Source organism: Pantherophis guttatus, chromosome 4, assembly GCF_059756535.1.
Source record: "Pantherophis guttatus breed Tessera chromosome 4, ASM5975653v1, whole genome shotgun sequence".
NCBI lineage: Eukaryota > Metazoa > Chordata > Lepidosauria > Squamata > Colubridae > Pantherophis > Pantherophis guttatus.
In genome coordinates, this window is record NC_142066.1 from 341,106 (window position 1) to 363,917 (window position 22,812).

General features: G+C 64.3%; 1 protein-coding gene across 13 annotated transcripts; it reads left to right on the forward strand.

The window, feature by feature from the left end:
* Positions 1-85: 85 nt before the first annotated feature.
* Positions 86-22,751, forward strand: MINK1 (misshapen like kinase 1). 13 transcript variants are annotated; one of them, XM_034430829.2, is made up of 34 exons: positions 123-439; positions 6,128-6,193; positions 8,578-8,634; positions 8,816-8,941; positions 9,032-9,142; positions 9,254-9,344; positions 11,122-11,252; positions 11,805-11,859; positions 11,955-12,033; positions 12,363-12,538; positions 12,629-12,698; positions 12,813-13,020; positions 13,158-13,274; positions 13,408-13,494; positions 13,596-13,784; positions 13,887-14,060; positions 14,421-14,681; positions 14,995-15,089; positions 15,537-15,671; positions 15,824-15,936; positions 16,173-16,261; positions 16,602-16,625; positions 17,008-17,189; positions 17,302-17,416; positions 18,189-18,332; positions 18,574-18,685; positions 19,106-19,264; positions 19,350-19,493; positions 19,616-19,750; positions 19,910-20,010; positions 20,115-20,264; positions 20,371-20,530; positions 21,250-21,389; positions 21,546-22,751. In XM_034430829.2, exons 1-34 carry the CDS (start codon positions 383-385, stop codon positions 21,627-21,629), a joined length of 4,137 nt encoding a protein of 1,378 aa, XP_034286720.2. In that variant the 5' UTR covers positions 123-382; the 3' UTR covers positions 21,630-22,751. The 13 variants fall into 13 exon arrangements, with proteins under 13 accessions (XP_034286724.2, XP_034286725.2, XP_034286723.2 ...); XM_034430831.2 differs by having other exon boundaries at positions 191-439; positions 13,161-13,274; XM_034430833.2 differs by lacking the exon at positions 15,537-15,671 and having other exon boundaries at positions 86-439.
* Positions 22,752-22,812: the final 61 nt, after the last annotated feature.

Sequence of the window (22,812 nt, forward strand, 5' to 3'; positions counted from 1 at the left end):
GGGCGCTGACCTTCGACCCTCCGGCTCGACTTAGCGCCCGGCACGTGCCACCGCCGCGCCTCTTCCCCGACTGCCGACTTCCGCCGGAAGTGCCCCGGAGCCGCTCCTTCCGCCATCCCGCTCCCGGACGACCGGCGATTCCGCGCACGCTCGCCTGCGCGCGCTCTTCCTCGATTCCCCCCCCCTCGGAGGGAAGGCGGAGCGCCGCCGGGCGACAGAGCTCCGCCCCCCGGGCCCCGCGCCTGCGCAGTGCGTCGGCCCTCTCCTCAGGGCGCCGCCGAGTCGGAGCGAGGCGGACGGCGGGTCGCTCGGAGGGTCGCTCGGCCGGACGGGCAGCGCGATGGGCCCGTAGCCGAGCGGGGAGGACGCCGCCGCCACCGCCATGGCCGACCCGGCCCCCGCCCGCAGCCTCGACGACATCGACCTCTCCGCCCTCCGGGTGAGTGGGCCGCCCTCCCTCCCTCCGTCCGTCCGCCCCCCCCGCCGAAGAGCAGCCTCGCCCCCGCCCCCCGAGCGGGACAGGCCCGGCCAGGCCGCGGGAGCGTCTCCTGGAGCGCGCCACTGGCGGGAGGGGCCGCCTCTGCCTGCGGGGGGGGGGAGCCGGTCAGCCGGAGGGAGCAGCGGCGGCGAAGGGCCCCTGGGGGGTTCCCGGCGGCGGTCAGGCCAGCGCAGCCCCGCGGAGGGAGGAGGGGAGTCCGTGCCCCCCGCAGCCGGGGCTCTTCCCGGGGCTGCCCTGCGCAGAGAGCGGAGCCGGAGAAGGAGCCCCTGCAGCCGGGAGGAGGCCCACTGCTCGGCCCCCCGCCGGTCCCTCGCAGGGATCCAAGCGCCAGCCCAGCTCCAGGGAAGAGACGGGCCTGGAAGCCGCCCTGGGCCCGGGGAGAGCCGGGCAGGTGTGGCAGGAGCCCGGGGAAAGGGCTTTCCTGGGAGGCCGGGCTGCTGGCAGAGCCCCCGTGGCAGAGGGCGGCCGTGTTGGCCAGGAGGCTTCAAGGCCCGGGGCCCCTCCGGCTGCCCTTCCCCTTCTGGTGCCCGGCCTCCCCACCTGGGCAGGAGGGAGGGGCGGCGGGCACTGACAACCCCCCAGCCCAAACCCCTTTCAGGAGGCTGAGCTTGAGGGCAGGGCCCCGGGGAGGCTTTGGGCGGACGGCCCAGGGTCGGACTGCTAACGCCCCCCCCCCCACCCCGTCTTCAGGGTAGAGGGGGGAGCCAAGGACTGCTTGGAGCTGCTTGGCTTCAAAGGAAGTTGAGGCAGCCACAACTATTTATGGGGGGGGGGCTTAGGGCTTCCAGAGTGCCCCCCCACCTCGCCCGGGAGTTCCCCCTTCGGCTGTGGGCCTTCCCTGTGGGGAAGCCCTGCTCTGCTGCTGCAGGCTGAGAGGCCTGGTCTGCTGCCCCTTCTGTCCCTCCAGGTGGTCCAGGGCAGCCCCCCACCCCCCCTTGTGTGGGTCTGGATCCCTGCTCTGGAGGGGCTGAGCAGAGCCCTCCCTCCCTCCCTCCCTCCGCTCGGCTTTCCTGTCCCAAGAGGGCCTGACACCTACATTTGCCTTGGGCTTCTGACCCGATTCAATGGCCACGGGTGGAAATTTCCCATCCTATTAATTAGGAGCACTTGGGGGAGGCTGATTTGGTGGTGCACCTGCTCTCTGATTGAAGCTGAGGGGGGGGAGGGAAGGGGGAGGTGCTTCGGCTTGGTGGGGGGAGAGGAGCTGCTGTATCTTTCCAGCCCCAGCGGGGGGGGGGGGCAGGCTGTTCCCCTCCCTTCTCCCATTTTGTCCCCCCTGGTGGCTTTGGGAGGCCGCTGCCGCCTGCTCCCCTCGCCTGGCCTCTCAGTCTGCCTGGGAAGGGTGCTGGGTGCTGGGCTCGCTCATGCCACCATGCCCGCTTGTTGCTAGGGAGAACTTGTTGACTGCAGCATGTTGGCCTTAATTGAATCACAATCCCCCCTTTCACGCTTGCCTATGCTGCCACTTCCTCCCCCCTGGACATGGCAGGCCCTGCCGCCCTCTGAGCCATGCGGGGGGGGGGGGGAAGCCCAGAGCAGGTGAAGGGCATCCCTGCGCCCGTGTAGTGCAGCAGGCGGGGGGGGCTGAGTCTCCAGCAGTCTGGCCTCCCTGCTGGGCCACTTGGAGGGTCCACTCCTGTAGCCGACCTTGGGAGAGCCCAGTGGAGCTCCAAGGGGCCCACCTCCCTGTTGGCAGCAGGGGAGCCAGATGGGGGTCCCTGGGCCCTCCTGGAAGCCCAGAGAAGGCGGCTGCCACAGGTTAGGCAGGTCAGCCGGCTCCCTCCTGGCTGCTGCGACTGGGGCGGTTCAGCTGGTTCGGGCTCCCCCACCCCGCAGGAGATGCGGAGGGTGGGGCCCCTTTCTTTGTCGAGGGTGGACCTGCCCAGACCGGCTTTTCTGTCTGTCTCTCCCGGCCTGGGGGGTGAATAAGCACCTGGTGGGAGGAGGGACACTGGCTGGGGGGCGGGGGGAGGCGCTCTTTGGCCCAGCTAGGAAGAGGCTTAAATGGGGAGGAGGGCAGTCCCTGGAAGGACCGGGCCCTTTGCCCCCCCCCTTCCCTGCCATCCCAGCAGGAGCCTGATCAGCTGGAAGGGCTGTGGAAAGCCTCCTGGGCCCTTTTCCTCCCTCTGGCTTAACCCACCTTGACAAGGCTGCCACTGTTGCCATCACTCCGGGCTTTGTCCCACAAAACGAAGGAGGCCTTCTTTCCCTCCCCACTTCCTCCCTTCATTCCCTCCCTCCCTCCCTCCCCAGAGTCAGCCACCTTCCTTGCTTGCCTGACTTTGGGGGACTGGAGCAGTTGATGTTCCTGCGTTGAAAACCTTCCTCAGAGCCTCTTCGGTCTGAGCGTTTCCCTTGCAGTGCCTTAAAAAGCCGTTTTCTGGTCCTTGTGAAATTGTTCCGGGGGGGGAGCTGGGGGGCCCCTGATGCAGGCTGGACCCCTGCCTCTGGCCTTGCTTCCAGGTGTTTCTCCCTCCCACCTCTGACCTTGGCAGGACTTCCCCTCCCCCCCCAGTGGTGGGAACACAAGACAGGCTCCCAGATGCCTGTGGGGGGGCTTCCAGCAGGAGGCCCAGAGGCTCTTCTTCCCAACCCACCCTGGATGGGTGAAGCCACCTGAGCCCAGCGTGGCTGGCAGGCCTGGCACAGCTTAAGGAGGCCGTGGTTGGCCTGGCCAGGTTGGCTCGAAGTGCAGCATCTGTGGGGTCTTCCTTGGAGACTGAGCTGCAGGGTTAGGGAGGGAGGGGCAGGTGGGTGTGAAGCCCACCCCGTCTCCCCTCTCTCCGCTGGCCGTTGGCTGGCCTGGGGAAATGGAGGGAGCCAGAGGAAGCCTCCAGTCCAGCTATGCTCCATTTGACCCCTTAAGCCTTGGTGATGGGAGCTGGAAGCTCGCAGGCCAGGGCTCTTCTTCCCCTGGGCCAAAATTTCCCTGCTGCATCTGGCCGGCCAACCGGAGACGGGCAAGCCTGGCCCCAGTGCTGAGCTGAGCCAGAGCTGCCCCCACCCCCCTCCAAGAAGGCTGCCATGGAGATGAAGGCAGCCTCAGTGGGGGCGGAGGCTGGCAGTCTTCCTTCCCCCACCCCACCTGGGCACGATCTGGAGCCTCTCTGAAAAGGCAGGAGCCCTGGAGGGTCCCCCACCAGCTGGGTCTTGCGGGAGCCCCCACCCCACCCCCAGTGGGAAGTGGCAGTGCAGCCCCTCCCCTCGAGGGGGGCAGCTGACCTGAGCTACGCAGAGCCCAGGAAGACAGCTCCCTTGGTCCTTCCCTGCTCTGCACCTTGGAAGAGAGGAGGTGGCAGCCCGGAAGAGCCTGCCCAGGGTTGGCACAGCGTCATGCCATCTGCAGAACTGGGTGGGGATGAGGAGCTGGCCTTGCCCGCTTCTGGGAGCAAAGGTTGCCTTCCTCTTCCCAGGGTGGCCGAGGCAGCTGCCAGGGAGTCCCCGTCCCCCACAAGAAGGCCTGGCCTTGGGCCCCACTTGAGAGATGGATGGGCCTTCCTTCCCTCCTTTGCTCTGCAGGGCCCTGTTTGCATATGCATAGAGTGGTTGGGGGGGCTGCCAGAGACCCAGATGACTTCCTGGGATGTGCTGCAGGGGAGCTTCATCCTCAGTTGCCCACTGACTGCAGGTGAAGAAGAGGCGTTTCTGACTGTCTCCAGCAGCTTCCACCCACCCCCACCCCCTGTGCCTGGCGTGGGCCAGGCTTGTGGAGGCAGCCCGTGGGGTGGGCAGCTGTTAGCACAGGTCCCCTTGGCCTTTCTGCTGACTCACAGCCACCCCCAAGCCCTCCCCCCCCCACACTCGAGAGGGTTGGGGAAGCTCTCCATCCTCCACCACCTTTGAAGAAGGGGTGCTGCAAGGGACTGATCCCCCCCAAAGTAAACCTCAGCCTCCCCTGTTTGCTGGGCTTTCTTTCTCTTTTCCCTTCGGGGGGGGCAGCTCAGGAGGAGATGGGTCAGGGAACTGGGGAGGGGGTTTTACGAGCAACTTCGCAGAGAAGCCTGGAATTGTCGCTGGGGGGCAGGCAGGCAGTAGAGGTGCCCAAGGACTTGCCAAAGGAGCAAACAGAGCAGCTCCACTGCATTGTCTCCATGCCCCCCAGGACGGAGGGGCTACTGAGGGAACTCGTGGCCTTGTGAGTTTGGGGTGCTTTGGGGGGATGTCACAGAGGCCACCGCACCCCACAAAAGCGCTTCTTTTCAATGGGGGTTTCTGTAGAGCTTCAGAAGAGGGGGGTGGCCCCCATCATACCTGTAGATTGGGGGGGGTACACTGGGACAGGAAGTAGGGAGGGAAGATCCCTTTGGCCAAGGCTGAGGGTTCCCAGGCCAAGCATAGACTGGGGGGGAGGTTTGGCGAGCTCCCTTAACCCAGGAGCTTCTCTTTGGGGTTCAGTGATGGGCAGGAGAGTTCACAGCCAGCAGCCATGGGAGCCCACTGCCCTTCCCCAAGAGGCCTCCCCCCATTCCCCTGCCCAGGCCACGTGCTCAGCTTGGATGCCCAGGGCTCACCCCCAGGCACAGGGCCCCTTGGGCAGCAGCCTTCCTGAGCCGAAGGCCCTGCTGGGGTGGGGGGACGTGGGGCCAGGTTGCAGCTGAGGAGGCCTCCCTCTGCCCGGCTTCTCTGGATGATTCTGGCCTGCAGCCGTGGGCAAGAGGCCTGGCCCAGCCCCACCTTTTCAGGGTGCCAGGATTGGGGTCGGGCCTGCCTGGGCCCACCCCTTCCTTCTAATGAGAAGCTATTAATACCTGTCCTGGGGGACCTGGCCCTCCGACGGAGGCGGCTGTTACCCTAGATTTTAGGCAGGGTTCCGCCAAGGACCGCACAGGATGCCAGCTCTGCAGGGGACCAAGAAAAAAAGCGGGGCAGCTCTGGGGAGGGCTAAGAGGAAATGGGGCCAAGATGCAGCAGGAGGCAAATTGGGGTCACAGGAAGCCGTGGCAGGACAGAGCCCTGCTGGCCCCTTGCTAGCTGCCCTGGGCAAAGGCTGAGTCAGCCGAGGGGCACTCTAACCCGGATGCCCAGGTGGGGCAGGAGATGGAGCCCCTGGGCTGCAATGGGGGGGGGGGACAGGCACCCTAGGCAGAAGTAGTTTTGGGACTGAGACAAGAACAGTGTCTGCTCTGGGGCAACCAGAGCCCCTGCTGGCCAACCCATTTTCTCTGCTCCCCGAGACTGGCCTTCCTTGCTGTGGCTGAGGGACGGCGGCCCCACACAGGAGGCTGCCAGCACGGATGGGCCTCTGCAGGTAGCTGGGGGGGCGAGCAGGGGGCTTGCGAATTAGCGAGGTCTCTTAAGACAAGGTGCACAAAACTCTTGGGGGGGGGGTTGTGTAGGGAGCTCATAGCTGTCTTGCCTCCCCATGGACACACACCTGTCATGCTCTGGGTGCCACACACTGGCATTTTATATTCTGGGAGGGCAGTTCCAGAGTGGGAAGCCTCGGCAGACCCAGGCCACCCCAGGGGGCTCAGCGGTAGACCCTCCCCTTGCCCAGAGATGGGGCACCCACGGCCTCTTCCCTAGGCAGAACCAGGCCGGAGTTGGCCAAGGCCTTAATGGGCAGGAGATGCCCTTGGCCTCCGGGCAGCTGCCAGGGTCTCACCCAGCACCTTCTTCCCTCCACAGGATCCTGCCGGTATATTTGAGCTGGTGGAAGTGGTTGGCAATGGGACCTATGGGCAGGTCTACAAGGTGAGTGACGGGAGGGGGGGGCAGGGGGAGCCGTTTTCTCAGCTGGGATATTTCATTGTCCTGATGGCTAAAAGTCTGATACCAATGTTCATTTGTGGCCCACGGGAGGGGGAGGAGGGGAGGAGCTGTTTTGGGGAGAAACTCTGCTGCCTTGGGGGAAGGCCAGGCCTTTCAGGAGCCTTGTGATTGGGTGGGGGGGCACACTGGCCAGCCCCCACGCCTGAAAGGGTCTCCTGGGTGGTGGGCTGTCCCTTAGCTACTCCTGGCCTCCCCAGGGGACCCTGGGGGCTTCTGGCAAGAAAAAAGAAGGGGGGCCGGGGGGCCTTGTGGTCAGTCGTCCCACTCTGGGGGAGGGGTAGTTCCCTGCTTTGCAGGCCTCTGAGGAGCCCTGCTGGGGGGCGTTTGGAGGGCCTTGGGGGCCTTCCTTGTCTGTAAGGGCTGCCCCACACAGGCCGTGAGCCTCTCCCCAGTATCCATGGGGCAGCCCTCCAAGCAGGCAGGAGGACTGGCTCTCTTTCCCCCTCCCAGCTTCCCCCAGGATGCCAGGACAGAATCGAGGGCGGGGGGGGCTGGGGTGGAGGGGGCCAAAGCAAGGGGGCTTCTGGATACTGGGGGGTTGGGTGGGAGTGGAGGTGGGGAGTGCAGACTGGCTCACTTGTAAGGCTTCCCACCGCCTGGGCAAGGGCTGCCCCCTCTTCCTTCCCTGCTTGCCCCCCCCTTGAGAAGCGAGGCAGAGACCTTTCCAGGGAAGCCAAGCAGACACCCCCCACCCCCACCCCCACTTTAGCCTTGTCCGAGCAGTTCAGGGCCAGAGGGTGGGGGAGGGTTCCTCTCTGGCAAGGTTGGTTTTCTTTTTGCTGACCTCACCTCCCTGACCCCCCTGCCCAGCCACAAGACCTCTCCGGATGCTTCATTTCTCCCCATTGGGGGGGGCAAGAGGAGCAAGTCGGCCCCTAGATTGGCCAGGGGACCTTTGTCCCCATGAGAGGGGCTCTGCCTCCCCCCCCTCATCAGGTGGTTTGGGATGGGGAAGGAGGGGAGGGGCTCTGTTGAGAAGGTGGGGGTGGCCGGCTGGCTGTAGCCCTCCCTTCCCCCCCTTCGGTGCCAGGGAGGTGGGGGGCCAGAGAGGAGGTGTACCAGATCGCTCTCTTCACACTTAATGGGCGAGGGGGGGCCTTTTCAGCGCTGGTCCCCTTGAAAGGAAGCGGAAAGCGGTTGCCAGGCAACAGCTGCCCACGCCAGGCTGCATGGCAGAGAAGACAATGCCAACACACGGCTGAGGGCAGGGGGGGGGTCTGGAAAATCGCCCCATGGCTCCCTCCTCCTCCTCCAACATTGTGCCCGACGGGGGGGGGGGTCTGAGCTAGGTTGCTGCCCAGTGGTGCTGAGCTGGGGGGGGTCTCCCCCTTTCTGCAGCAATGGCTGCCCTTCCTCGGCAGCAGCTGAGTCGAAGGCAGCAGCCTGGCTGTGAAGAGAGGGCCAGATGAGAGCCCCCCCTCCCCTCCTCACATGAGTGGAGAAAAAAGCGGTGCTTGGGCTACCCCTCCAGCCAGCCTTCAGAGGGAGGGGCAGCCCTCGGTGCTCCCCCCCACCCAGCACGCAGGATCCCTCCTTGGGCCGGGGGGGGGAGGAGGGGGCTTGGCCCTGGGTGTCAGCAGGAGTGCCCACGGTGCCCAGAGACCCGGGTGGGGGTGAGTGGGCTTAAGAGCAACGGGGACCCAGAGGCGTATTTTGGAGTCCCACCCTGCCAGCCTCCCTTTTTTCAGGTGCCAGTGCTGCCCCAGCTGACCCCTTCCACACTGAAAGAGGCAGGGAGGGAAGCAGCTGCCCCCCCCCCCCCCGCAGCCTTGGTGGTGGGTGGCACAGGGCAGGAGAGCCAGGCCAAGAGGACTCCTGGGCTCCCTCTGCTGGCACGAAGAGCTCACAACACAGCAGGTGCCTGCCAAGAGAGGCCGCCCCCTCCTCCCTCTAGATTCAGCGCTGGGGGGCGCCAAAGCCAAGAGCAGCTTATCTTTCTATGGGGCTCGGAGGCAGAGCGAGAAACAGGGTTTCCAGCCAGGGGCCGTTTGGTGAGGTGGATGTGCGTAAAAGACCTGGGAATGGCCGCCAGATGGAAGAGCCCTTCGAGGGAAGGGGCTCGGAACCAGCGCTTGGGCCCCAGCGCCAGGGGCTGGAAGCAGCGACCTCAGAAATCGAGCCGCCTGATCAGGCCGTGGGGGACCCAGGCAGCCTTAGACCAGAGCAGGGAGCAGCAGTACCCCCTGCCCAGGAGGGGCCACACTTTTCCCAAGGCTTCTGGCCTGGAGCAGGGTTGGGTGGGCCGCCTCAAGGGGCAGAGGGGCACCGTCTGACTCCCTCCTCCTCTCCTCCTCCTCCTCTGCCAGGGCCGCCATGTCAAGACCGGGCAGTTGGCTGCCATCAAAGTTATGGACGTCACCGAGGTAGGCGCTGGCTTGGTCTCCCTCTCTCCGGGGTCGGAAGGCAGGCATGGCTGCCCTGAGCCAGGCAGGGGGCTCCAAGGGAGGAGGCCAGACTGCCGGGCCCACATCGGAGGGGGGCTGTGCTCTTCTGCCAGGCAAGGGGTTTCCCCCACTGACTCAGCCTCCCCTCCCTCCCTGAAAGGATGAAGAGGAGGAGATCAAGCAGGAGATCAACATGCTCAAGAAATACTCCCACCACCGCAACATCGCCACCTACTATGGGGCCTTTGTTAAGAAGAGCCCCCCCGGGAATGACGACCAGCTCTGGGTGAGGCGAGGGGGGGTCCCCGAGAACAGCCAGAGGGCTGTCCGAGCTGCGCCGTGGCAGCCCTGACCTCCCCTGCCCCCTTTTGCCCAGCTGGTGATGGAGTTTTGTGGTGCTGGCTCTGTGACGGATCTGGTGAAGAACACCAAGGGCAACGCGCTGAAGGAAGACTGCATCGCCTACATCTGCCGGGAGATCCTGCGGGTGAGGAGGGGCTCGTGCAGTTGGGCGGGGGGAGGGGCCTGGGGCAAAGCATCCCGCGGGCGACCCCTCCCCTGTGCAAGGCGTGATCTCCCGCCTCTTGCCCCCCACCAGGGACTGGCTCACCTCCACGCGCACAAAGTCATCCACCGGGACATCAAGGGCCAGAACGTGCTGCTGACGGAGAACGCCGAAGTGAAGCTGGGTAGGTGGGCTGCTGGCTCCCCTGCGGCCCAGCCGTGCTCACCAAGGGGTCTCTGGAACAACCGTTCCCACAAAGCCCAGAGAAGAAGGGCTGGACGTCCCTTTGGGGAAAGGGGGAGCGCTCCTGGGAAAGGCCCTGTGTCTGCCCAGGAGGGGGTGGGATCTGCCACAGGCCCCCTCAAGGACCAACCCGGACTCGGTTTCTCAGACATCCCTGGGAATGGAGGCTCCCCTGGCCGTGCTGGCAAAGGGGGCGAAGTAAGAGCCAGCTTTCCAGGTGGGCTGGGAAACCCTGATATTCCTCTGGCCTTTGGGGGCATTCTGCGTCGTCCCTGCCCCCGACTGCATTTCTCACCCACTGAAGCTTCCGGGGTTTTCCCCAAGGGAGCCACGTGTGGGGCATAAAATCCAGAAGCTTCAGCAATTTCAGACCCCAGGGCCCCAACCCACTCCTTCCACAGCTGGTGCCACCGGATTGGGCTGGCTGGCCACAAGCCCCTCCGTCCTGGGGCAGGTTCATCTCCGCTTGGCTCCTTTGGCACTGTCTAGATGCACCCCCCACCCACCCCGAGCAGCCTCCCTGTAGCCGGCTGAGTGAATAATGGGTGTCCTTGAGGGTCTCCCGCTCTGGAGCAGCAAGGGGTCTCCCTCGGCTGTGGGAGAAGCACTCGGCTCTCTCTCTCTCTCTCTCTCTCTCTCTCTCTCCCTCCCTCTCTCTCTCTCTCTCTCTCTCACACACACACACACACACACACACACGGGACTCAAGCCCTGCTCTCACCTCCCAACTGGTGGCCTGGAAGTTGAGGGCATCCAATGCTGGGAGAGAGCAGCAAAGCCCAGGAGGAGGAGGAGGAGGACACTCAGGCCCTCTTACGTCCCCCAGAGTGACCAGGACCATTGCCAGGCTGGGCTCTGGATGCCTTCCATCTAGGAGTTGGAGGGCAAAAGTGGGCAAAGCCTGCCCACTGGCCTGATTGCTTCTGATTCCCTCTGGGTGTGGGGCAGGACCTGCTGCCAAGCAGTCTTTGGAGACCCTCTGGATCCCTGAGGAACCTGAGCCAGCCCTCGGCGAGTTGGTCAGGGAAGTCGTCTGCTCATGGCAGAGAGCAGAGGTTTTCAATTCCTGCCTCATCTGCAAAGTAAAAGCCAATTCACATGTTGCACACCTGTGCAGTTAGGGCCAGGAACTCCCTAGGAGGAGACTCCCGAAGCACACACAGAACCAGTGCTAGAGAGCTCAGCAGAAGATGTAGTCTGTCAGCGTGGCAGAGTTCCACCCGGTGGTGCCTGCAGCTGGCATCTCCGGGAAAACGCGTTCTCCCCCCCTTTCAAGGGCCACACAATCACACCAACCCACCTTCCTTGGCCTTGGTGTTGTGGCTCCTGTCAGCCAAGAAACTGAGGCAGACCAGTCTCCGGTGAGGCAACATCCAGGTCTGTCAGTTCATCTGCATCGTACTGTGGTGGGCACAGCCCCCAACAGGCCAGCCGGCTGGGCCAAAGTTGCAGCAGCTAGCTTAGAGAAGGCAGCCTTAACCAACTGTAGAACCCCCCCTTCTTCCCTCGTCTGGCCTCTTGCGGATTTCTGGACTGCAGGACCGTTGGGGGCCCCTGCAGCCTCCCAACAGGCCCCCGGGAGAGGAAAGTCTCGTTGGGCTGGAGTCTCACCTGACGGGGCTTCTTGCAGGTTGTTCCTATGAATTGTGGTGGGGTCCCATCACCCCCAAAACTGCACTGTGGGTGAAGCTGCTCTTGTTATCTGTGGCTTTCTGTAGTGGACTTTGGGGTCAGTGCCCAGCTGGACCGTACAGTGGGGCGTCGGAACACATTCATCGGTACCCCTTACTGGATGGCACCAGAGGTGATCGCCTGCGATGAAAACCCTGATGCCACGTATGACTACAGAGTAGGTCTCCAGGAAACCTGTGGGGGGCGGGCCGTCTTGCATGTCAGAGAGGCCCCGGGCGGGGGGGTGGGGGGTGGGATAGGAGGAGACTTGGGAGGAACTGGCGAGCGCAAAGGAGCTGGAGCAGGGAGGAGGCGTGGCTGCCTGGACCTCGCAGAGCTGCCATCGTACACTTGAGCTTGGCATTTGCTAGCTGCCGGTGTACATGAACTATGGGAGGAGGGAGCTGGACGGGCGGGGGGGAGGCTGCAGACTCATCCAACGTTCCAGAGGCACCACCTTGAGATCAAAGCCTGGAACTCACCAACCAGCCCCTCAACAATTTATTCAAATATAATTGGGCAATAAGAAACCAGGGAGGAGAGGAACTGTAGAGGGAAACCAGGGAAGTTTGCCGCGGGAGCTTCAGATCTGGCTTTGCTATATTGTAATCCGCTTGGTTTTTAGTAAAGTATACCTTTCGCTACAAGTGGAGTCAAGAGTTTCTCTTAACTACAGGAGCAAATTGAAGCAGGTCTGACACCCTCTCTCCCTCCTCCTTCCCCTCTGCAGAGCGACATCTGGTCCCTGGGGATCACTGCCATTGAGATGGCCGAAGGAGCTCCTCGTGAGTGTCTGCCTCAGCATATCGGTGCACTCACTTTTCTAGGGAGGGATGGGGCCCGTCAACACCGGCTCTGCTCAACTCTCTTCCTCTTGCAGCCCTGTGTGACATGCACCCCATGCGTGCTCTCTTCCTCATTCCGCGCAATCCTCCACCCAAGCTGAAGTCCAAGAAATGGTACGTCCTCCCTGTGGACAGCGAGGCGGCAACGAGGAATTGGGGGGGGGCATGGGGAATACTCTTGTCTTCTCCAAAAGGGAACCCCCTGGTTTCCTTCCTTCAAAGAGGTGGGGGATGATGCATGGCAGGGGGAGACCTCTACCATCACAGGGTCTGGCCGAGGTCACCATGCCTGACGGAGAGTCTTCCAGCAGAGCTGCCCCGCTTGCTCTCTGGCTCTGGGAACAGCTTAAGGGTGTTGGCCTCCCTTGCTTGGGGCCTGCCCCTCAGGGTGTAGGGGCTGGGGAGCAGTGTAACCGCAGCCTGTTCCTCCCGCTATGGGGCAGGTCCAAGAAGTTCATCGACTTCATTGACAACTGCCTGATCAAAGCCTACCCCAACCGGCCCCCCACCGAGCAGCTGCTCAAGTTCCCCTTTATCCGCGACCAGCCTACCGAGCGGCAGGTCCGCATCCAGCTCAAGGACCACATTGACCGCACCCGCAAGAAGAGGGGGGAGAAGGGTAAGTGGGGTGGGGGGTCTGGCTCTGGGACTGGCGGGCGGGGGATGTCTGGGTCTGCACTGGGCCGCCTCTTGCTATTCCCTCTGGCAGACGAGACAGAGTACGAGTACAGCGGCAGCGAGGAAGAGGACGATGGGCGCGGCGAGGAAGGAGAGCCAAGGTACGGAGGGCAGAGGGGTGGAGTCCGCTCCTTCTGACCCTCACTGGGGAAGGCGCCTCAGACGTGCCTCTTGGCAGCTGGCTGAGCCCCCCTCCCTCTAACCGCCTCCCCCAGTTCCATCATGAACGTCCCCGGGGAGTCCACCCTGCGGAGGGAGTTCCTCCGCCTGCAACAGGAGAACAAGAGCAACTCGGAGGCTCTGAAGCTGCAGCAGCAGCTGGCTGCCCAGCACCGCGACTCCGAGGCTCACATCAAGCACCTGCTGCACCAGCGCCAGCGCCGCATCGAGGAGCAGAAGGAAGAGCGCCGGAGAGTGGAAGAGGTGGGCCAGAGGCTCCTGGCTCTACCGGTCCAACCCCCCCCCCCCCCAGCTGTCACAGGGCTGGCCCAGGTGGCAACGAGAGCCCGCCTGGCCCTCTGCGCCCACTTAGCCAGCTGCTTCCCCCCTTCTGTCCACAGCAGCAGCGCCGAGAGCGGGAGCAACGGAAGCTTCAGGGCAAGGAGCACCAGCGGCGCCTGGAGGACCTGCAAGTGATGCGCCGGGAAGAGGAGCGCCGGCAGGCGGAGCGGGAGCAGGTGGGGGGGGGAATCACCGGTGGGGCCTTTCTGCTTCCCTGTGTGAGGCAAGTTGGCAGGCGGGGGGACGGGACTTTGCTGCTGCCCCTTCTTCACCAGCTCCTCCGCCCCCTCTCCGTCCCCTCTCCCCCAGGAGTACATCAGGCACAAGCTGGAGGAGGAGCAGAGGCAGCTGGAGATCCTGCAGCAGCAGCTGCTGCAGGAACAGGCCCTGCTGCTGGTAAGGCAGGAGGGGGAGGCTGGGGGAGTTGTCTGCCTGCTGGGCAGGGGCTGCTCTCCCCCCTGCCCAGTCCCAGGAGCCTCCCCTCCTTGTCCCTGCAGGAGTACAAGCGGAAGCAGCTGGAGGAGCAGAGGCAGTCGGAGCGGCTACAGAGGCAGCTCCAGCAGGAGCATGCCTATCTCAAGTCCCTGCAGCAGCAGCAGCAGCAGCAGCAGCAGCAGCCGAAGCCCCTCTACCACCACAGCCGCAGCAGTGCAGCCGCCCCCGAGAAGCCCCCCTGGGCCCGTGAGGTATCTCCCCAGGGCCCTTTCCCTGAAGCTCCTCCCCTGGCATGGATGGGGGGGCGGAGAGGGCCGCAGAGGGGCAGTGGGCCAGCTCAGTGTCGCCCCCAGGTGGAAGAGCGGATCAACAAAGAGAGCTCCCCCTCGCTGGCAGCCAAGGCCAAGCTGGGAGCCCCCGGGCAAGACGCTGCCCCCCAACCCTGTGCCGAGTCAGGGTCCCTCGCCTCGTCCTCACAGACGCCCCCCATGCAGCGCCCTGTCGAGCCCCAGGAGGGGCAGCACAAGGTGGGCCCGCCTCTCTCTCCGCCATCTGCTCTGCTTTCACCACCTCCTCCTCCCCACGCCGCCATCCCAGCTGCTTCTTCCCATTGGCTGCTTCTCCCATTGGCTACCCTCTGCCCCTTCACCCCCTGACAGTGGCCGGAGCAGGAGGCTGCGGAACCCCGTTTTCCTGGAGAAGAGAGCCTGGCGTCCCCAGTTGAAGGCCCCAGGGAGACACACACCCCGGCCCCGAGAGAGGGGGTGGTTGGGCAGCCGAGCCCAGGGCTGGGGTGTCAGGCACTCCCCCCCTCCTGCCATCAACCCCGCTGGCCTGGGAAGCAGGGACCCCTCCGTGACCCCTGCGCATGGCCTCTCCCTCCACAGAGCCACCTGGCCCACCGCGTCCCGCTCAAACCATACGCTGCCCCCGTCCCTCGCTCCCAGTCGCTGCAGGACCAGCCCAGCAAGAACATGGCTGCCTTCCCTGTCCATGACTCCGCCTCCTCCGCCCCACCCCCTCCTCGCGGGGGCATGATCCGGCAGAACTCTGACCCCACTTCTGAGGGGCCTGCCCCACAGCCATCCCGGCCCACCGCTGACCAGCGAGGACCTTGGGTCAAAATGGACCCCAGTGCCCCTCCCCAGGTAATCAGTTGGGGAACGGGAGGACGGCCTGCCCCAGTGCACCAGGCCGGGCTCTGGGGTGGAGAGACCCCGCCATGGGCCACCCAGCACCTTCTCCCCCACCTTCTCTGCAGGCCAAGGGACCCCTTTCTGCTGCCTGGCCGGGGTTGGCTCTGAGCCCCTGGTGGTGGCCGTAGCATGAGGGGGCATCCTGGCAGGCGGAGAGAGGAGGGCCTTTCCCTTTCCTGACAGCTCCCCTCGAGTCCTTGGCAAAGGGGGGGGGAATGGTGGTGTTCAGCAGGGAAGCCCCTCCTCACCCTCTCCTTTCCCCCAGGTGCCCCAGCGGACGTCCTCCATAGCAACCGCCCTCAACACCAGCGGAGTGACCAGCAGCAGCAGCACGAGGCCGGTCCACGCTGTCCGAGCCAGGTGGGTACTCCTACCTCAGAGCTGCCTATTTTGGGGAGTGGAAAAGGAGACCGGAAGCCCCTTGTTCCCCTTGTCTGGGCTGCTGCCTTGCTCGGAATTCCCCCCTCCCGCCCACCAGCCATGGGTGCGGTCCCTGCCCTCCCCTGGACAGGCTGTGGGAGAAAGTCAGGCAGGGCTGGCTTGTGGGCAGGCGACCAGCATTGCCCTGTGGCTGAAGCAGGGCATCCGGGTGGGAGGCAGCTGGGGACCCAGCTTCAGAGAGGAAGGGAAAGGGCAGGCGTGGGCTGGAGGGCACGGGAGCAGCACCCTCAGCGCCAGGCAGTGTCTGCTGTGCTCCGAGCTGGAGCCTCTGCTCACCTTCCGGCCCCCTGGCCACGGGGGGGAAGGGGGTCTAGATCCCGCCCCACCCCCGGCAGGCCCGTGACGCCCTTGTGCTCCCCTCCACAGGCCCCGTAGCAAGTCTGCGTGGCACATCCACATGCAGAGCCGGCTGGAGAGGGGGCCCCAGGGGGGGAACCCTTTGCCGGCCCCTCCTCTCCCCCCACCTGCCGGCCGGACCCCTTCCGGGCCAAACACCAGTAGGTAATGGATCCGCTGCTCCCGCTGGGGCTGCTGGTTGGCTTGCTGGTGTTTCTCCTGCCTGGGGAGGGCTTGAGTGCCGCTGCTGCTGCCACCGCTGGGCTGGGGCGGGGGGCCAGGCAGTCTGAGCACAGCGTCTCCCTCCTTCCCGGCAGCAACCCCGACCTCCGGAGAAGTGACCCCGGCTGGGAGCGCGGGGACAACCTTCTGCAGTCGGGGGCTGCCAACTTGCCTCAGGCCGGCTCCCTAGAGCGCAACCGCGTGGCAGGTGAGGCGAGACTCGTGTTGTCTTGGAGGGGGGCATGGGGGTACTGCAGGACCCCACATCCCACGGGGGCGATGGGCCATATTTCAAGGCCTGGCCCCAAACGCCTCCCAGCCCCTCTGGCTGCGGGGCTTCCCCCTTCTCGTTCCCTGGCTGGGAGGACGGCAAAGCAAGCGGCAGCGTTTCTGCTTGTGCCCGACCTGGCCTGCCTCCCACCCCCCACCCCGTCTCTCCTGCAGCTCCCCTGAAGCTGGAAGGCTCCCCCGTCCTGTCCCAAGGCAGGAAGGCCAAGGCGGACGACCACCGCTCGCGCCCGGGGCGGCCAGCAGTGAGTAGGCAAAGGGGAGCCTTGAGCGGGGCTCCTGCTGAAGGGCCCCAAAGGGGCAGCCGTGCCAGGGAAGGCCCCCCCTGGTGGGAGGGGGGCTGGGGCGGCCAGAGACAGGCAGATGGACAGAGAGAAATTGGGGGGTTTGGCCAAGTAGGGGTGGAAATGCAGGAGGAGGCTTTGAGGGGAGATGGAGAGGAAGCCCCCTCCCCTGGTCTCCTGGGCCTGGTGCTGCAAAGGGAGGCCACCGCTGGGCTGGGGGAAGTGCAGGGGGGGTGCGTGTCCAAGAGCAGCCTAATCTTTTCCTCCCCCCTCCCTTTCTCTTTCCTTCCGCATGACTCAGAGCTATAAGCGGGCAATTGGTGAGGTTAGTGCCACACACACACACACCCCTCTCCCTCTCCTGACCCTGGCGGAGCTTTGGGCCTGCGTGCACCTGCTGCCCTAACCCTCCCATCTCGGCCCCCACTTTCTTTTTCCTGTCCTGTTCCCTCCCTCCGCTGAGTCCTTTGTCCTGCTGGGAAGGTGCCCAGGGCTTGCTGGGCAGGAGGTGGGGAGCCAGCCGTGCCCCTGTTCCTATCCGCAATGCGGGAGGGCGGTTGTGTCCTCAGGCTCCCCACTTTGCTCTCACAGCCACGTTCTTGGCAACCGAGGGAGGGGGCGGGAGGAATTGGGCCCTCCCAACAACCCCAACGGTTTGGCGCTTTTATCAGTGTCCCTTTGCCTGTCTCTTCCCTCCCCCCCTCTAGAATTTTGTCCTGCTCAAGGAGCGCCCGGAGGAGGCGGCCCCCAAGCCCCTCAAGAAGGCCCTGGACTACTCGTCCTCCAGCGAAGAGGTGGACTCCAGCGAGGAGGAGGAGGAGGAGGAGGAGGAAGAGGAGGCAGGCGAGGGAGAGCGCTCCGAGCCTGGCACGAGCACCCCTGGGGCCAGGTGAGGAGCTGGGGGCGCAGGATGTGTTTGGACTCTCTTCTGGTGTCCCCTTGTGTGTGGCTCACGGTCTCCTCCGGCCCCTGACGTTCCGGTCGGCTTTCTCCGGCTGCAGGGATGGCGACACGGACTCAGTCAGCACCATGGTGGTGCATGACGTGGAGGACTTGACAGGTGGCAGCGGTGGCTCCGAGAGCTCCTACGGCGAGGGCACCATGCTGGTGCAACGGGTAAGCAGCCTGCTCAGCCCCCTGGGCAGGAGGGGGGGAGCCCCCTGTGCCCCTGTTCCTGTCTGCAACACAGGAGGGCGGTTACATCCTCAGGTTCCCCACTCTGCTCTCACAGCCACGTTCTTGGCAACCGAGGGAGGGGGGGAGGAATTGGGCTCTCCCAAGACCCCCAGCATTGGTCCTTTTATCAATATCCGGACCACCCCTCACCCCCTCTAGAATTTTGTCCTGCTCAAGGAGTGCCCGTGAGCAGCCTCCTGGGCCACCTGTGTCCCGGGGCAGCCTCCCAGGGAGACCCGGCAGGGAACGCAGCCAGAGGAGCCGCCCCCTGGAGAAAACCTTGACAGCCTTTAGTCTGCAGAAAGATTACCCTCCCCCCCCCCCCCCAGGGGTGTCTATCTCCCACCTGATCAGCCAGAGTGGCTTGCAATTCTTCTTCCCATCCTTCAGCTGCAGCTCTCGGCTGCCTTTTATCTGCTTTCTCTGGGCAATAACACTCCCCCACCAGGCTCTTCCCACAGCCGGGCGCGTCCTCTGCCCTACCTTGAAATCCCGTTGCCACTTGAGGGGGGGGGGGCGGCCTGGAGTCACGGTTTATAGGGACTGCTGCTGACTGCTGGCCATGAGGGCCGTTCGCTGTGCCGGAAGCAGAGGGTGCCCCGTCCTTGTTGGCAAACTTCCTCGTAGGCAGCAGTGTAATCAAGGGGGGGGGGAGGGAGCTACCTCGTCTTTGGCCCGACCCAGCCTTGAGCCCCCTCTTTCTCCCCTCCAGACCCCCGAGGAGGAACGTGGCCTCCTGCACAGTGACAGCAATGGCTACACCAATTTGCCTGACGTGGTTCAGCCCAGCCACTCGCCCACGGAAGCCAAAAGCAGCAATGGCTCCTCCTCGCCCGCCAAGGACATGGCCACCGATGTGAGTGGGTAGGGAGCCCCAGGGGCTGGAGGAGGGCCCTGGGGCAGAGCCACGGTCCACTTACCACGGTCATTGCCTTGACGGGGCTCTGCCCAGGGCCCTTGGCATCGGCTGCTCCCTTGGCACCGGGGTCACGCTGGCCACCTTGGGTGAGAGTGCGCAGGGTGTGGGAGTTGCTCTGCCCTCTGGGAGTGTCCGTGGCCTGAGCCCCCCTCTTCCCCCTGCTCTCTCCTGCCTGCAGTACCAGTCGCGGGGGCTCGTCAAGGCACCTGGCAAGAGCTCCTTCACCATGTTTGTGGATCTGGGCATCTATCAAAGCTCCCCTGGGGGAGGAGACACCATCCCCATCACTGGTGAGTGGGGGAGGCTTCCTTTGCAGGAAGAGACGGGCGCTGCTTGGCCACAATTTCAGAGCCACTCCTAGCGCTGACCATCAGGAGGCCAGGCTGCCCAGGGACTCTTTCCAGATTTGCCGGGGGGCCAAAGGGCAGGCTCGGTGCCTTAACCTGAATGGCCATGAAAGGCCTGAGGCTGTGCCCGCTGGATGGTAGGTCTCCCTGGTGGTTTCCATTCTGTGTCTGCCTTCCTGTGTGGGTGAAGGGGTCTCCTGGCCGAGGACCTCGGGCAGCAGCCTGGCCATAAAAGTCACCAACAGTGAAGTTTCCAGGGCCACCTGTCCCACCAGCACTGGATGGGTGGCCCGCCACTGGGGGTCCCGCTCTCCCACCCTCTCCGGTCACTGAGCCTTTCTTCTTGGCCTCCCCGGCTGGCAGCATTTGACCCTGGGCGGCTGGAGCAGCTGCAGCTGGAGGCCCGGAAGGGCTCCGTGGTCAACGTGAACCCCACCAACACACGGCCCCACAGCGACACACCAGAGATCCGCAAGTACAAGAAGCGCTTCAACTCTGAGATCCTCTGCGCGGCCCTTTGGGGTGAGAGCCAGACGGTGGGGATGAGGGAGGGGGCTCCTGAGGCATGATGCTCACCTTCTCCTTTCCCCTCGGGTGGGGTCCACAGGGGTCAACTTGTTGGTGGGCACCGAGAACGGGCTGATGCTGCTGGACCGCAGCGGGCAGGGCAAAGTGTACAGCCTCATCAACCGCCGGCGCTTCCAGCAGATGGACGTCCTGGAGGGCCTCAACCTCCTGACCACCATATCAGGTCAGGGGCTGATAGGCGCGAGAGGAGGGACCCCCCCCCCGAGGCCCTTCGCTCCCTTTGGGCCCTTCGCTTCCCCCTTTCCTGCCTCGCAGTGACCCGGTGCCCCTTCCCTGCCTCTCTAGGAAAGAGGAACAAGCTGCGCGTCTATTACCTCTCCTGGCTGCGGAACAAGATTTTGCACAACGACCCCGAAGTGGAGAAGAAGCAGGGCTGGACCACCGTGGGGGACATGGAGGGCTGCATTCACTACCGTGTGGGTGAGCAGGGGCCGGCCTGCCGAAGGATACTACGTTGGGGGTCCACGGCGAAGAGCATCAGGGAGTTCCCTGGTCTCCCCTAAGCAACGGGAACTGCGCTCCTTCCCTCTGGGGGCCCTCTGAGAGTCTGGCCCTGACGGGGCTCCTTGTCGCCCGCAGTGAAGTACGAGCGAATCAAGTTCCTGGTCATTGCGCTGAAGAGCTCGGTGGAGGTCTATGCCTGGGCCCCCAAGCCCTACCACAAGTTCATGGCCTTCAAGGTACCGGGCGGTGGGTGGAGGGGCCGGGGAAGGGGGGGTTCCCCCTGCCCCCCCCAGGAAATTGAGTAATTTCCCTCAAAATCTCCCCCATGGGTGCCCTGCAGTCCTTCGCTGACCTGCCGCATCGGCCGCTGCTGGTGGAGCTGACAGTGGAGGAAGGCCAGCGGCTGAAGGTCATCTACGGCTCCTGTGCTGGGTTCCACGCCATCGACGTGGACTCTGGAAACAACTATGACATCTACATCCCTGTCCACGTGAGTGCGGGAGGGAGGCCCTTTGGAGGAGTCTGTTCCCCCCCCCCCCAGCCCTGCTTTGCCTGAGGCCAGATGGGGATGACTGTCGCTCCTTCTGGGCCCCCAGATCCAGTCCCAGATCACCCCACACGCCATCGTCTTCCTGCCAAACACGGACGGGATGGAGATGCTCCTGTGCTACGAGGACGAGGGCGTCTACGTCAACACCTTTGGTCGCATCATCAAGGACGTGGTCCTGCAGTGGGGGGAAATGCCCACCTCTGTCGGTGAGCCCGGGGGGGTGGGCTGCTTGGGTCAGAGCCTAGAGCGGGGAGGGGGCTGTGGAAAAGCCCAGCACAAATGCTCTGAACACCCTGAGACCGGAGGGCCTTCTAGGCCATGTCCACCCCGGGGATTTTGTTAAGGACCTCGGTGCCTTAAGGCCATGCGCTCCACACTCGTGGTCCTTGGAGCTGGGCCACGCGGCAAGCAGCCCCACAGGCGCAGGAGTGCAACTGAGGTGCTTGGCACGAGTTCTGCCCCTCCCTGCCTCGCACCCCCCCTTTCTGACAGTTCCCCCCCTCCCGTCACCCCAGTGCGGAGTTCTTCTGCCCGATTGGCTCTCCGGATTTCTCCCCAATGCAGCCCCATAGACTGCCCCACTCTGCTGAGTCTCTGCCTGGCCACACGGTGCAAGTTCCTTAAAAGGTTTATTCCATGTCATGGTGCCTCCCTTTGCGGCCTAAGACAGTTGCTCTCCTCTCTTCGTTCCCCTCCCCACTTCCGCTCCTTCGGCTTCTCTCCAGGATTGGCCCAGCAGGAAAAGACAGAAGGAGCCTTTCTTGCTAATCAGGATGCTTTGGCCCAAAGTCAGAGCTTCCCCCCTCCCACCCCCCACTCTTCCTTCTCTGGGGCAGGACGGGGCCTGGGGGCGCCTGGCTCTCTTCAGGGGGCCGTTCAGCACCGGAGCCCCACCCACCTTCGGTCCTTTCCTCCCCCTCCCCAGCGTACATCTGCTCCAATCAGATCATGGGCTGGGGCGAGAAAGCCATTGAGATCCGCTCGGTGGAGACGGGGCACCTGGACGGCGTCTTCATGCACAAGCGGGCGCAGCGGCTGAAGTTCCTGTGCGAACGCAACGACAAGGTGGGTCCCCTGGAGCACCGAGCCTGGCCGGGACCCCTAACCGAGGGTGGGGCTGGGGAAGGAGCCCTCGCTGGCCCTGCAGCCCCAGGCGGGGGCCGTCCCCTCCCCCGGGCCCACCTTCTAGCGGCTGTTTCCCCCCCCCACTCCCCCTTGCAGGTGTTCTTCGCCTCGGTGCGCTCAGGGGGCAGCAGCCAAGTCTACTTCATGACCCTCAACCGGAACTGCATCATGAACTGGTGAAGCCGCTCCGGCTGGACGGACCCCCACCTGGTCTGGCTCCTGACGGCCAAGAGGAGAGTCACCTTCTGGGAGGGCAGCTTCTGGGGAGGGGGAGGCTTTTGTGGCAGAGTCTCCTCTCTCTCGTAAGGGGCTACAGAGACCCCTGCTCCCCACACCGCCTCTTTCAACCGCCAGGCTGGTTTCCTCCCCCGCCTCCCTTCCCCTCCTGCCCCGAGGGCACCCACACATTCCGTGGCAGCAGCATATCGGGAAGGCCGGAGGGGGGGAGGGCTCTCAGTCGGCGCCCCGCCCCTGTGACCCCAGGACCCCCCCCCCCGCTGTCTTGAACTGGAGGAAGAACACCTCTCATCCCAACTGCAGGGAGGGGGGGGTGAATGATGATGATGAAACAAATAAGACCCCCTCCCCTTACACTCACAGACACTCGACCTTCTAGCAATCTTCTGGGCACCATGGTCCCCACCCCACCTACCCCTGCTCTCCTCTGGCTCTGGAGCCCTTGAGGGGGAAGACTGGCTGCTCTCTGGGGGGGTCCCCCCTCCTCCCCCCCCCCCCGCTAGCCCCCAGGTTTTGCTCCATCTGGATGTATATCTGGAATTTTCTCCCACAGACCAAGAGGGGAGCTGTGTATATTTTGCTTTAATTATTCTTTTGTAATGGCAATTTAAGTAATTAACTAATGAAGCACTTTAATGGCCCAGCCCATCAGGTTGGGCAGGGAGCACCCCCAGAGGCCTTGGCTGCCTTTCCCCCCCCCCCCTCCTCCTCCTCCTCCTCCTCCTCCGTGGAGGCCTCTGCTGGCTCTGGGAGTGGGGGGGGCATCATTCCGCCTTCCCCAGGCAGAGGCCCTGTCTGCTTTTGTCCCCCTCCCACCGCCCCCCCTCCATTTTGGCTAGGCTTGGGGTGCTTCCACAGGGCTTACTCTGGTGGTCGCTGGTGCAGACGCAGGGCAGGAAACGGCTCCTGTTTGCAACTTGATTTTCTCGTGCAGTTTGCTTGCATTTGTATATAATCCCCTCCCCGACTTCTGTGTGGGAAAGGGAACTCCCCCCCCGCCCCCTCCCTCCCAGGGATCAGTGGTGGCCTTGGCATTTCATCTCTTGATAAAGAACCAAAATCCTCCTCTGTGGCTGTGGCTCTTTCTGTGCTGGGAAAAGGGGAAGGAGGGCGAGGGGTCTTAGGG

Coding starts and splice junctions, on each gene's coding strand:
- MINK1 (XM_034430829.2), top strand. CDS start 383: ATGGCCGACCCGGCCCCCGCCCGCAGCCTCGACGACATCGACCTCTCC. Junction 12,699..12,812: donor GGCGAGGAAGGAGAGCCAAG/GTACGGAGGGCA, acceptor CGCCTCCCCCAG/TTCCATCATGAACGTCCCCG. Junction 16,626..17,007: donor ATAAGCGGGCAATTGGTGAG/GTTAGTGCCACA, acceptor CCCCCCCTCTAG/AATTTTGTCCTGCTCAAGGA.